At 40.1% G+C, this 14506-nt stretch overlaps 1 protein-coding gene across 3 annotated transcripts in view; it reads left to right on the forward strand.

Annotated features, from left to right (window-relative positions):
- The window catches only part of clocka (clock circadian regulator a), a 144516-nt gene that overhangs the window by 123910 nt on the left and 6100 nt on the right, over positions 1-14506 (forward strand). For all 3 annotated transcript variants that reach the window (XM_043690694.1, XM_043690703.1, XM_043690712.1), the window contains 3 exons: positions 3421-3567; positions 11053-11249; positions 12534-12768. In XM_043690694.1, the coding sequence (XP_043546629.1) occupies positions 3421-3567; positions 11053-11249; positions 12534-12768 (579 nt within the window). The remainder of the gene's footprint in view (positions 1-3420; positions 3568-11052; positions 11250-12533; positions 12769-14506) is intronic.

Genomic DNA, 14506 nt, shown 5'->3' on the forward strand with positions numbered 1-14506 from the left:
CACATATACAGTCTCGCGCACTCACAACCCCCCAGCCCAGACACGCACACACACACACACACACATGTTTATGGAGTGAATTTGTACTTGCAGAATTACATTTTACTTTGTTCAAAAACTGCATGAATCCATGTAAGATTCTGTAAATCTGTTTTTAGATCAGAATCAGTCTGACCATTGTGGCACAGACAGCCTCACAGGGAGTTAACACCTTCAATACCTTATCTGGGCCAACATGACATCAATTATTAAAGTGCACTTGAGAATGTAACTTTTTTTAAAAAGTCTTGCAATTTACATAATCCAGGTCTCTTTCAATATATAATTTCCGTTACATCACACTGTAAACTTTTGCTATAAATTCTGTGTCTTACAATCTTATTCTCCACAACCACCTGATGAAGGAGCAGCGCTCCGAAGCTAGTGCTTCCAAATAGACCTGTTTGACTATCCGTAATTAAAGTTAAAAATCACACAACACCAGGTTATAGTCCATGTAGCTTTGTGCATAGGAGATCATGTCTCACTAACTTAATTGAGTGTTTGAAGAAGTGTTGAAGAGGATTGATGGCAGTGTGGTAGGCCTGATCTAGATGGACGTCAGGGAGGAGAAAATGAGGACTGCAGATGTTGGAGATCAGAGTTGAGAGTGTGGTGCTTGAAAAGCAGAGCAGATCAGGCAGCATCCAAAGAGCAGGAGAATCGATATTTCGGGCATGTCCTTTATTAGGAATGAGACTTGTGGGCTGGGGGGCTGAGAGATAAATGAGAGAGGGGTGGGTTTGAGGGGGAAGGTAGGTAGATGAAGGTGGGGGAGAAGGTGATACATCAGAGCAGAGGGTGGAGCGGATAGATGGGAAAGGTGATGGACAGGTCAGGATGGCAGTGCCGAGTTGGTGGCTTGGGACTGGAATAATGTTGGGGGAGGGAAAATGAAGAAACTGTTGAAATCCACAAAGATCCCATGTGGTTGCAGGGTCCCAAGGCGAAATATGAGACGTTCTTCCTCCAGGTGTCAGGTGGGTACATTTTGGCGATGGAGGAAGCCTGCATGTCCTTGGTAGAGTGGGACGGGGAGTTGAAATGTTCAGCCATGGGACGGTGGGGTCGATTAGTGCAGGTGTCCCAGAGATGTTCTCTGAAACAATCTGCAAGTAGGCATGCTATTTCCCCGGTGTAGAGGAGACCACATCGGGTGCAACAGATACGGTAGATGACATTGGTGGTGGTACAGGTAAATTTCTATCAGGTGTGGAAGGATCCTTTGGAGCCTTGGATGGAGGTGAGGGGAGTGGTGTGGGCGCAAGTTTTGCACTTCCTGCAGTGGCAGGGGAAGGTGCTGGGAATGGGGTGTGAGCTGGTGGGGGGGGGAGGCATGGACCTGACGAGGGAGTCGAGGAGGTAATGGTCTCTCCATGATCTCTGATAGGGGTGGGGAGGGAAATATGTCTCTGGTGATGGGATCCGTTTGTAGGTGGCGGAAGTGGCAGAGGATGATGCGATGAATGCGGAGGTTGGTGGGTTGGAAGGTGAGGACCAGGGAATTCTGTCCTTGTTACGTTGGGACGGGTGAGGTTCAAGGGCGGTGGTGCGGGAAGTAGAGGAGATGCGGTGGAGGGAAGGGAAATTGGAAGAAGGGTATCATCTGGGATTTTCTAAGGTGAACTATACGGACTATATGCATTCAACAAGGTTCCTCATGGTAGGCTGGTTAGCAAGGTTAGATCATATGGAACACAAGGAGAACTAGCCATTTGGGTACAAGGGTAGTTTGAAGGTCAAAGACAGGGAGTGGTGGTAGAGTATGCTTTTTAGACTGGAGCCCTGTGACCAGCACTGTGCCACAAGGATCGGTACTGTGTCCACTATTTTTTGTCATTATATAAATGATTTGGATATGAACGTAGGAGGTATGGTTAGTGGTTGTGGCAGATGAAGGAGCAGTGCTCTGAAAGCCAGTGCTTCCAATTAAACCTGTTGGACTATAACCTGGTGTTGTGTGATTTTTAACTTTGTACACCCCAGTCCAACACCGGCATCTCCAAATACAGGAATGTTCCCAAGGTATTGAGGGTTTGAGCTATAAGGAGAGGCTGAATAGGCTGGGGCTATTTTTCCTGGAGTGTTGGAGGCTGAGGTGATCTTATAGAGTTTATAAAATTGAGAGGCATGGATGCGGTAAATAGACAAGGTCTTCTCCCCAGGACGGGGACGTCCAGAACCAGAGGGCATAGGTTTAAGGTGTGAGAGGAAAATTTAGTAAGAGACCTAAAGGGCAACCTTTTCACACAGAGGGTGGTGCGGAATGAGCTGCCAGAAGTTATGGCAGTTGGTGCGATTACAACATTTAAAAGGAATCTGAATGGGTATATGAATATAACAGTTTAGAGGGATACAAGCCAAATACTCGCAAATGGGACTAATCATTTTAGGGTATCTGGTTGGCATGGGCAACTTGGACTGAAGGGTCTGTTTCCGTGCTATATATCTCTGACTCTGTTGCTGACTCTCTCGAGGTCAGAAGTCGTACAACACCAGGTTATAGTTCAATAGGTTTATTTGACATCACAGACTTTTGAAGCGCTGCTGCTTCATCAGGTGAAGTTGTTCTCAGGCATGCAAATGTGAGCATGACTGACAATCCTAAATTGGTTATCTGCATAATGCTTTGCACACTCAATTATCCAGCAAATGTTGTTCAATTACAGGATCACGTTTAATGATGAACACTGTATGGCAAGTTTTGAAAAGAATAAGCAAGATGCATACAGTCTTTGGGACCCCAGCTTTCATACTGGCAATACACTAGCAATATAATTTGTATAGTGTTGGTATATCAACAGCATATCTCTTAAGTAGTCAGTCTAATCAGAGTCAACCAGCTGAGTTTAAAATTGAAACAGGTTAACTGTAGCTCAGCATTAATGAGTGCAATCTCCCTGTCAATGCTTCTACCAATCAGAGTCCATTTCAGTCAGCACTGTACAGTCTCGCACGATAAATGTTATTTTCCCAAGAATTAGTATTCTTGTGATATGTCCTATGAGTGAAAGAAACTTCCACAAAATACTTTTTTTCCATCATTGTTGACTGGTGGAGTGTAAATGAAGAACTACTGATTTTCCTTTTACTTTCCTACATAACCTACTCTCAAACACTAGTTAATTTTTAATTCTGCCCTTTGAACCTCCTCTGGACCAGCCATGTAAAGAATGAAAATACGAAGTGAAATGACTGACATAGTTTAAATCATAATGAATATAACGTTCTTCTTTCTCACTGTTCGTACTCAGCCATCTAGAAAGTTCTGAAATGTTTGTAACTTTTGTTACGTCAAGTATGTTTATTGTAAGTACTTAGAAATATATAACCTGAGTTGCTTGACTTAGAGTGCATATAAAATGGTATGTGATGTCTCAGTTCTCAGTACAGCTAGGGGCTATGCAACACCTAAAGGAGCAGTTAGAACAGAGGACACAGATTTTGGAAGCAAATATTCAGCGTCAGCAAGAAGAACTTCGGAAAATCCAACAGCAACTTCACCTTGTCCAAGGACAGGGGCTTCAGGTAGGTCAAACAGAACAGATGATAATTAAGCAGAACTTGTTTATGGTAAAGGTAGGGTCACTCATCCCAATAATTCATAACTTGATGCTAGATAATTCCTGTACCTCAGTGTGAGGGTTTTTTATGTGATGGGCATCATTGGCAATGCCAACATTTCATTTATTTCTAATTGCACTGAGTGACTGATGGACATGTTCAGGAGAAGCTTAAGAGTGGACCACATTAGTATGCATCATGAGTCATGTGTACGCCAAACAAGGTAAGAACAATAGATTCCTAGTTTGATAGGCACTATTACTGAGACTAGTTTTCTATTGCATAATTATTACCTGAAATTAAATTTCACCAGTTATTGTGATGTATTTTGAACCTGCTTTTCCAAGGCATTAGTGATATTTACTTCTATTCCACCATGTCCTCCTCTTGACCTTCCATTGAACCTCTTATGCTGAAATTGGGAGTTTTGACAACTTAGAGTCCCATATGCATAAAGTAGCTTTTCGGTTCTGTATGCTCTGATTTTTAGAATCTGAATAGTGACGTAGGTGTGTTGTTGGTCCACAGAGAATGCAACACCAAAACTGATATTTTTCATCATAATTCAACCTTAACAAGCTGTCACTGAAGTGTTGTAAGGAGTAGGAAGGAACCGTAGTTAATTTTTACAACTTGAAGGAAGCTTGTCTGAGAACACACCTGAAAAGTGGTACATCTCTATCTTATGCTCTTGCTTTGAAAATGAACAACTTCACATTTTGCCACATATATTCCATTTGTCAACTTTTTTGCCTACTTACTTAATCTAGCAATATATTTTTGTAAACTGTTTGTATCCCTTTCATAAGTTGTCTTACCATCTATTTTTGTGTCAACTGCAAATTTGGCTGCACTACATTTGCTTCTTTCTTCCAAGTCATGAATATATGTTGGAAACAATTATGGTCCCAGCACTCATCCCTGTGGAACCTCACTGGTTACAGGTTACTCACTTGTAAACGTATTGTGAAAAAAAAATGTTGCAAGACTTGTAAACCACATAATCTACAGAATGAAGTGGAAGAACTCCTGAACTGAGGCAGTCTTCAATGTTTTAACTTTGGATTGAGTAAGCATTTGCAGAGCAGAAACTTCCTTTTCCCAAGGTGGTTGTAGTTGTGAGAAGTTATTTGTATAGGTTAGATCACATCCAGTAAGGAAGCTTGATTATGTAGACTGCTAATGAACATTTTATTTCTGTAACGTAGATTGAAATATATGGGGCTGAATCGTACATTTTTCTTAGCTAAATCAGAATTAAGTAATTTTTTTTGGGGAGAGTTGTTGCCACAAGGCCTTGCAGGTTTTCTTATCCTTTTTTTTAACCAAACTTTCCTCCTTATTTACCTGTGTCATCCTGCTCCATGTTATCTTTCACATCCAATTTCTACATCATTTATCTTGCAGATACCAAGAGAGTTCCCTTCTCCATCACATCTACAGGTCTGACTTAACAGTTTTTATCAATTAGGTAAAAACAATGACTGCAGATGCTGGAAACCAGATTCTGGATTAGTGGTGCTGGAAGAGCACAGCAGTTCAGGCAGCATCCAAGGAGCAGTGAAATCGATGTTTTGGGCAAAAGCCCTTCATCAGGAATAAAGGCAGTGAGCCTGAAGCGTGGAGAGATAAGCTAGAGGAGGGTGGGGATGGGGAGAAAGTAGCATAGAATACAGTGGGTAAGTGGGGGAGGGGATGAAGGTGATAGGTCAGGGAGGAGAGGGTGGAGTGGATAGGTGGAAAAGGAGATAGACAGGTAGGACAAGTCCGGACAAGTCATGGGGACAGTGCTGAGCTGGAAGTTTGGAACTAGGGTGAGGTGGGGGGAGGGGAAATGAGAAAACTGTTGAAGTCCACATTGATGCCCTGATGTCGATTTCGCTGCTTCTTGGATGCTGACTGAACTGCTGTGCTCTTCCAGCACCACTAATCCAGTTTTTATCAATTCCTGGTCTTGGATGGCCTTTTCAGAAGAACATGCCATTCCCTTGACAACTCACCAGTCAGCAGATAGTCAGTTAAAGACTGAAGTCTCTTGCACATGCATCATCTTTAAATCTATGTACCCATACAGGCACTGGCATTCCAGAGCTTCCCTGTTCAATTAAGAATGTGTGCACAAGATGTCAGAGAAAGATGTTATTACATTTCTCTGATCGGGTCTTGCAGATCCTGGTGGATGGGAACCAGCTGTGTAGACACTAAATGCACTTTCCCATCATTCAGCCTGATACTTGGCGGATAATGATCTGCACGACTACTGCACTATCTACATTCAGGAGGAATAATGTGTGCACATTGCATTGGGTCCTGGTGCAACCTTTGACTATCCTTGTTCAACATCCCTAATGATTGGCTCTCTCTATGAGCAAAATTGTAAATGTCAAAGAATTGTCCAGTAGTGAAAATGCCGGAGAGTAGGGAAACTGCTTTACCTTTGATGGACCTGTGATAAATGTTGTTTCATTCAAAAGCCCTTTGGGCGAGTGCTGCAGCCATCTCCCTCACAGGCAAGTCAGTAACCCTTCTCACTGTGTAATTTTCTTTCCATTGCACATTTTCAAGCTCCAGCACAATATTAGGTGACAAAGCTCCTTTTTCCAGTGGCTTCCAAACTCATCCTACCCATGCCAGTGAGACCTCAAGTATCCACATCCCCTCACTAGTAATCCATATTGTTCACCCCACTTCTCGAAGTCCCCATGCAATCTGTCTATATGTACCTTCACTTGTCTACCCTTCCCAGCCAGACTCTGGCATATGAGATGACCAATCCTGGTGTGATCATTCACTAGCCCCTTCTCTTGGAACCAGGGTGTCTCCACTTTGCATTACACGCTTCCCAGCATACCTCTTAGCATGTCACCCCAATCCTTGCCCCCCCCGCCCCCACCAGAAAATCCCCTGCGATTCACAGTTGTACTTTACCTTGCACAAAGCCTGGAGTCCCTTATCCCAATGAATAAATTTCTGAGAGTCATGGTCTCACTTGCTATTGCTGCACTTGTTTTCCCCCTCCCCCAAAGCATTTCCCCTTAGTTCTGGAAATGGACCTGACATGCTGAGTATCTCTTCAACTGATGTAAGTCGATAGCTCTGCGCAAGATGTGCCAAGAGCTCTCTCAGGTCTCTCTAAATCTCCTTGACCTCATTAATCTTATTGCCCAGACTTGTTGCTACAAGCCAGTGGACTGACCATGGCCCACTTCATGGAACTGTGGATGCGCAGGGTCTCAAGATAGAGAACTCTACCCACCCAAATTTAGATGGAAATCAGACAGCAAATTCTCCTTGTTTGTTTATGATTCTGCAATGTTCAGCACTATTCATGACTTCTCAGATACTGGTGCATTCCAAATGTAACAAAACCTGAACAGCATTCAGATTATTCTAATTATGTAATATTTTGTTACACAAGTACCCGGTAATTCATCATTGGCAATCACACACTAACGAGTATGATTTTCCGCCTAGGAAATTCCATGTCACTGGTCAAAATACCATCTTCAACAAAAAATAATCCAACAAGCTCCCCATGACATTTAGTGTGGCATTACCAGTCTATCAACATCCTGTAGGTCACTGTTGACAAGAAACTGAACTGGACCAGCCAATGAAAGATCATGGCTACAAGAATAGTTCAGAACATTGGAAATCTGCAGTGAGTAACTCACTATCTATCTCCCTAAAACCTGTCCATCATCTGCAGGGCACAATCAGTGATGAACACTCTCCACATGACTGAAAGAGCACATTTCCAATGATCGTCTAGAAACTTGATATGATCTAAAACAAAGGCGGGCAAACACATGTGAACATCACAACTTTCAAGTTCCTCTCAAGGCCATCCACCATCCTGACTTAGAATTGCATCTCTGTTACTGGTTCAAAATCTTGGAACTTCTTTCCTAACAGGACTGAGAGTGTACTATCCCCTAAGAAATGCAATGATTAAAGAACATATGAACTTATGAATTAGGACTGGAAATAGGCCTCTTGAGTCACTTCACATTCCTGCCTCCCCTCGATATCCTTTTATCCACCTTGCTTATCAAGAATCTGTGAACCTCTGCCTTAAAAATATTCAAAGACTCTGCTTCCAAATACGTTTGAGGGAGAGTTCCAAAGCCTTGTGATCCTCTGGAAGAAAAGATTTCTCTTCATTTCTGTCTTAAGTAGGCAAACCCTTACTTTTAAACAGTCACTTCTAGGTCTAGGAGGAAACATTCTTTTCGTATGCATCCTGTCAAGATCTTTTAGCATCTTATATATTACTGTCAAGTCAACTCTCTCCCTTTTAAATTCAAGCAGATGTAAGCCTAGCCTCTCCGACATTTCCTCAAAAGAGAATTATTTCCAGAATTACTCTAGGAAACTTTTTATGAACTACTTCCAATGCATTGGGGAGGCAATGGTCTAATGGTATTAGTGTTAGATTATTAATCCAGAAAGTCAGCTAATGTTCGAGGGATCCTGCCACAACACATGGTGGAATTTGAATTCAATTACAAATAATGGGAATTAAGAATCTACTGATGACCACAAAACCACTGTCAATTTTCAGAAAAGCCCAATCTAGCTCACTGATTCCCTTCTGGGAAGGAAATCCACCATCCTCACCTGGTCTGGCCTACATGTGACTCCAGATCCACAGACACATGGTTGACTCTCAACTGCCCTGTAGTTAATTACGGATGGGCAATGAATGCTTGCTTACCCAGTGACACTCTCATCCTGTGAATACATTTTTAAAAATTGTATCCTTCCTAAATAAGACCATTATTGTATTCCTTGCGCTAGACTTGGTGTCAACAACTGAAATATAACCTCCCAGCTTGAATATTCCATTCCCCTTGGATATAATTCTGTTAGCTTTTCTAATTATTTGCTGTAAATGCATAATAGCCATACAGTTCATGCACTGAGATATCCTTGCATTTCAGAGCTTTGCACTCTCTCGCCACTTAGGTATGTTGTTTTATACTTCTTGGCAAAATGGACAATATCATACTTTCCCCTGCTCACTTAACCTATCAATGTCCATTGATCTCTTAGCCACTTATTTTCCAATCATCCTTTGCTTCATTAGCAAATTTAATAAAAATACCTTTGCTCCTTGATCCAACTCATTTACGTAAATTGTCAAATATCAAAGTCATGCACTGAACCCTGAGGTAGAACCCTCATCACATCTTGTTGATCAGGAAATGACCCACTTGTGCCATTCCGTTTCCTGTTAGCTAGCCAATTTTCAATTAGTGCCAATATGTTATCCCCTACTCCATAAACTTCAATATTCCACAATAAAGTTTTTGTTCTCTTTCTCATTGTACTTTGCTTCTTCAAATTTGTTAAATTGATTAGAATTTCACACAGCCAGTTTGACTCTGCCTACTTTCTTTGAATTTTTGCAAGTACCCCTCTATAACATCTTTAATAGCTTTTAACATCTTTCCTGTATCAGATTTCAAGTTAACTGGCCTGTAGCTTCCTGCTTTCTGTCTCCTTTTTTTAAATAGAATAGTACATTGTTATTTTACAATCTAATGGAACTTTCCCTGAATCCAGAACAACTATCTCACCAGCCTCTTCTAAAAATGAAGTATATCAGTACCTGGGAACCCATCAGCTTGCAGCTCCAATGATTTGTTCAGTACCACTTCCCTGTTTGTAATTTGTTTGTAATTTTGTTGAGGTCCTCCATCCCTTCCATTTCCTGATTACTGTGATTCCTGATGCAAAAAGGGTGAGAAAGGAAGATATAAAAGAGACCTCAGGGGCAACTTTTTCACCCAGAGGGTGTTACGTGTATGGAATGAGCCGCCGGAGGAAGTGGTGGAGACTGGTACAATTGCAACATTTAAGAGGCATTTGGATGGGTATATGAATAGGAAAGATTTAGAGGGATATGGGCTGGGTGCTGGCAGGTGGGACTAGATTGGGTTGGGATATCTGGTCGGCGTGGATGGGTTGGACCGAAGGGTCTGTTTCCATGCTGTACATCTCTATGATTCTAAAATACCTGTTCAATTCATCTGCCATCTCTTTATTTTCCATGAATTCTCTGACTCATTTCCTACAGAATTAATATTTCTTATACTCTAACCTTCTCTCTTTATCAGTCTTTTAGTCATCTTGCTGAGTTTTATATTGTGCACTTTCTTTTGACATGCCATCCATTTTTGCCTAATCATGTGCTTTTTCTTTAAGTTTGACACTATCTTTAATTTTTTTTTAGCTAACTGTGGATTGTAGGTTATACCCTTGAAAATTTCCTTACTCATTGGATTGTATTTGCAAATATCCCCAAAATATCACCACAGCCATGATAATGACTTATCTCTTATGCTAATTTGCCAGTTTGTTTTAGCTAGCTTGCTTTCATGTTGTCATAATTGCCCTGATTTAAGTCTAAAATGCAAGTTTAGGACCTGCTTTTTCTCCCCCTTAAATCAAATGGAAAATCCAATCATATTATGATCCCTGCTATCTAGGAATACTGTCATTATGAGGTTATTATTTAATCCTGTTTCATTGTACATACCAAGTCTAGTACAGTCTGTTTTCTGATGCACTCCAGACATGCTGTTTTAAGAGACTACCCTGAAAACTTTCTTTGAATGTCTCATCTAGGCTACCTTTACCTATCTGATTTCTTTTCCATTCAATATGTAGATTAAAATGCCCTTTTATGACTATCACCATACCTTATTGGCAAGCTCCCATTCGTTTTTTCCCTTAAACTCTGTCCTGCCATGTGTTGACTATTAGGTATCCTGGACACCATTCTTACTTGTGACTTCTTAGCTTTATCATTTCTCATCTCAATCCAAATCACTTGTATATTGAGATCTCTTCAACGTAGCTCATTGCTCTCTATTGGACTAATATCTTCTTATTGTTAGTTTTATTATTAATAGACTTTTATTAACAAACCAACCACTCCATCTTATCCTACATTCCTGTTCTTCCTAAATGTCACGTACCCTTCAATGTTCAGGTCCCAATCTGTATCATCCTATAGGGTAAAAACAATGACTGCAGATGCTGGAAACCAGATTCTGGATTAGTGGTGCTGGAAGAGCACAGCAGTGTATCATCCTATAGCCTTGTCTGTGTTCTGGCTATCAGATCACTTGCATTTATTTCTGTTTACAGTATTAGTTCATCTATTTTGTTTTGACTGCTTCATGCATTATGATACAGAGGTTTTAGTTTTGAACTTTTTTTTTAATTGCTAGTCTTATCCGTTGATTTAATCTTAGATTTGTATTCTCTATTTCTGTCATTTTCAGTTTATCATTTCTCATTTTACTTTCTCACTCGCCTTGTCTCTACTGTGGTTCACTCTACATTTTTCTAAATTTGATCCCTTACCCCCAGCATTACTTAACCTAACCTTTTTATTTCAAATGTTTAAAAAAAATTAAGAATGTTTTCCTTTTACAGGTTCAGCAGACTTTGCAAACTAACCACAGGCAACAGACTTTAATTTCCAGACAGGATATTCTTACAACCTCCCAATATAACACGATGATAAATTCCCAACCCACAACAGCCAATGTTGGGCAGCTTACTCCTACTTTATTCCAAAATTCTAACCAAAGCTGCGCAGTTACCCCTCTTGCTCATGACAGGTTTCTCCGGTAAGTGTCTGGTTGTATATGAAGTGTTTGTGCATAAAATCTGTCTCTCAGACCCCAGCCCTTCCAAAGGTATAGATTGTCTGGAAACTAGATTAAAAATGAATTAGAAATTTTACAAAGAATCTTTAAAAGCATTTATTGTTTTAAAATAAAGATTAATACAATTTAGTGTCATTGAAACATAATTTGAGGTATTAGACTTTTTAAAAAAATGTAATTTAAATGACATCTTATTTACATCTGTAGTCGTCAATATTCCTGCTGTCATATCGGCACACAGGATCTTTCTGCTCATGATACATGGTAGTAAAGACGTATTATATATGTGGGTAAATAGAATTTCTCTTAAAAATGTTAAAGCTTAATTTTCATTGTTTATAAATAATGTATACTGGATATAATCTTTTTCTCAGTTAAGACGTGAGAAAATAGTTTTAAAGTCCGATGACTATTTTAAAGGATAAAATATTTGTAAAGATATATATTACCTTTGATCTGATTGTGCAGCAGGTATATCTGGGAAGATCCAGGATTAATCCTCTTATTTAATATGAAATTAACTCAATTTGAATGAATGCAAGAATTGTTAGTGCACTACATCTTGAGTTATCAATCGGGGAGAAACATCACCTATGTTCCCAGCCTTGATCACTATTGAGACACTTCATAATGCATGTGTGAATGGATTTAACTGTGAAACCCACTACAGTTACATAAGCAACTGGCATTCCCTGTCTCATATGATAGTGACTTGGAAAAAATAATTCAAGGAATGTGGACATCATTGCTGGGCCAGCATTTATTGCCAATCCCTAACTGCATTTGAACTGAATAGTTTATTAGGCAGTTAAGCATCAATCAATTGCTCTGGGTCTGGTGTAACATGTAGGCCACACAAAATTATAATGGCAGATTTCTTCCCTAAAAGATGTTAGTAAACCAAATGGTTATTTGCGACAATTGACAAAGGTTACATGGTTGCCATTAGACTAGCTTTTAATTCTAGACTTTTTTAAAACAGAGTTTGAATTTCATCATCTATCGTGGTGGAATTTGAAATCTTACATCCGGAATATTCAACTGGAGGCCCTGAATTACTAGTCCAGTGACAGTACCCGACGCTATCACCTCCCCCAGATTATATCCATATTCAAATCATACCTAAGGATGCAGCAAAGCAGGGGAAATGAAATAATATTTTAAAAAGTCATTTTATCATGTTCATCTTTAAGTTTTGAAAACATACAGTGAAAGTTGAATACCTTTTTTTATTCCTAACACTAGATTTCAAAAAGGCCAGCAACTTGTGACAAAGCTGGTAACTGCTCCCATGGGGTGCAGCACAGTTATGGTTCCGACAACTATGTTTATGGGTCAAGTGGTGACAACCCATCCCACTTTCACCACTCAGCAGCAACATGTTCAGACTTCACCATTAACACAAAGTCAGCATGAAGAAACTACCACAGTTCCACCACAGTCTCAAAAACCTACCCAGCAGCTACTGCAGTGTCCACAGGTATGATGACTTGATGAAGATTAAGTTTAGAATTTGAATCAAATACCACTTCTGTCCACTAATTTAGCACATTTGAAACTATGATATAAAATGTTGCCAGAAAATCATCAATAGAAATCATGATTACCACAATACTTTTGATACAATCTTCATGCTATAGAGACTTGAGTCATACAGCTTTGAAACAGACCCTTATGGTCCAACCAGTCTACATCGATTATGTTCCCGATCTAAATTAGTCCGACCTACTGCCCTTGGCCCATATCCCTCCAAACCTTTCCTATTCACAAACTTATCCAAATGTCTTTTAAACGCTGTAACTGTACCTGCATCTCTACTTTCTCGGGCAGTTTGTTCCACACATGAATCACTCTCTGCAAACAGAAATTGATCCCTTGTCCTTTTTAAATCTTTCTCCTCTCACCTTAAAAATATACTCCCTAGTTTTGAACTCCCCTGACCTAAGGAAAAGACCCTTGACATTCACCTTATTTATACCTTTCATGATTTTATAAATCTAAATAAGGTCACCCCTCAAACTTCTATGCTGCAGTGGAAAAGGTCCCACTCATACTGTCAATTCCAAGCAATATTCTGGTAAATCTTTTCTGAACCCTCTCTAATTTAATAGTCATGATTTGGAGATGCCGGTGTTGGACTGGGCTGTACAAAGTTAAAAATCTCAATACCAGGTTATAGTCCCAACATGTTTAATTGGAAGCACACTAGCTTTCGGAGCGTCGCTCCTTCATCAGGTGGTAGTGGAGGGCTCAATCCTAACACACAGAATTTATAGCAAAAATTTACATTGATGTAACTGAAATTATACATTGAAAAATTGATTGTCTGTTAAGCCTTTCATCTGTTAGAATACCATGACAGTTTCACTTCTTTCATGTGTAAATCACAAAACTTTTTTATTAAAAATGTTGCACTCTCGGGTTAGCTGATAACAATGGTGATAGCTAGACAATATATTGAAGGTGTTAGCCCCCTGTGTTCTCTGTCTATGCCATGATGTTTCGATTGATTCTAATCTAAAAAGTGAGATAACGGAGTTTTACATAAATTCATGCAATTTTTGAGCAAAGTACAATGTAACCCTGCAAGTACAAATTCACCCCACAAAATATATGTGTGCATGTGGGTCTTTGTCTGTCTTGGTTGGGGGTTGTGAGTGTGAGAATGTGTGTGTGTGTGTAGTGAGTGCAGAGTGTCTGTGTCTGTAAGGGTGTGTGTGGGTATCTGTGTATATGTGTGTCCGTGTGTATGTGTGTGTATAGGAGTGCCTGTGTATGTGTCGGAGATCTGTGTGTGTAGTGCAATGGTGGTCACCTGTAATGTGACATGAACCCAAGGTCCCAACCCCCTCACAGACTTAAGACACTCTGCACTCACTACACACACACACATACTCATACTCACAACCCCCAACCCAGATTGACACATACACAGACAGACAAAGACCCACATGCACACACATGGGGTGACTTTGTACTTGCAGGGTTACATTGTACTTTGTTCAAAAACTGCATGAATTCATGTAAAACTCCGTTATCTCACTTTTTAGATTAGAATCAATCTAAACATGATGGCATAGACAGAGAACACATATTGTCTAGCTATCACCATTGTTAACAGCTAATCTGAGAATGCAACTTTTTTTAAAAAAAGGTTTTGTTATTAACACACGAAAGAAGTGAAACAGTCATGGTATTCTAACAGATGAAAGGCTTAA

The sequence above is a fragment of the Chiloscyllium plagiosum genome, chromosome 1 (assembly GCF_004010195.1).
Source record: "Chiloscyllium plagiosum isolate BGI_BamShark_2017 chromosome 1, ASM401019v2, whole genome shotgun sequence".
Classification (NCBI taxonomy): domain Eukaryota; kingdom Metazoa; phylum Chordata; class Chondrichthyes; order Orectolobiformes; family Hemiscylliidae; genus Chiloscyllium; species Chiloscyllium plagiosum.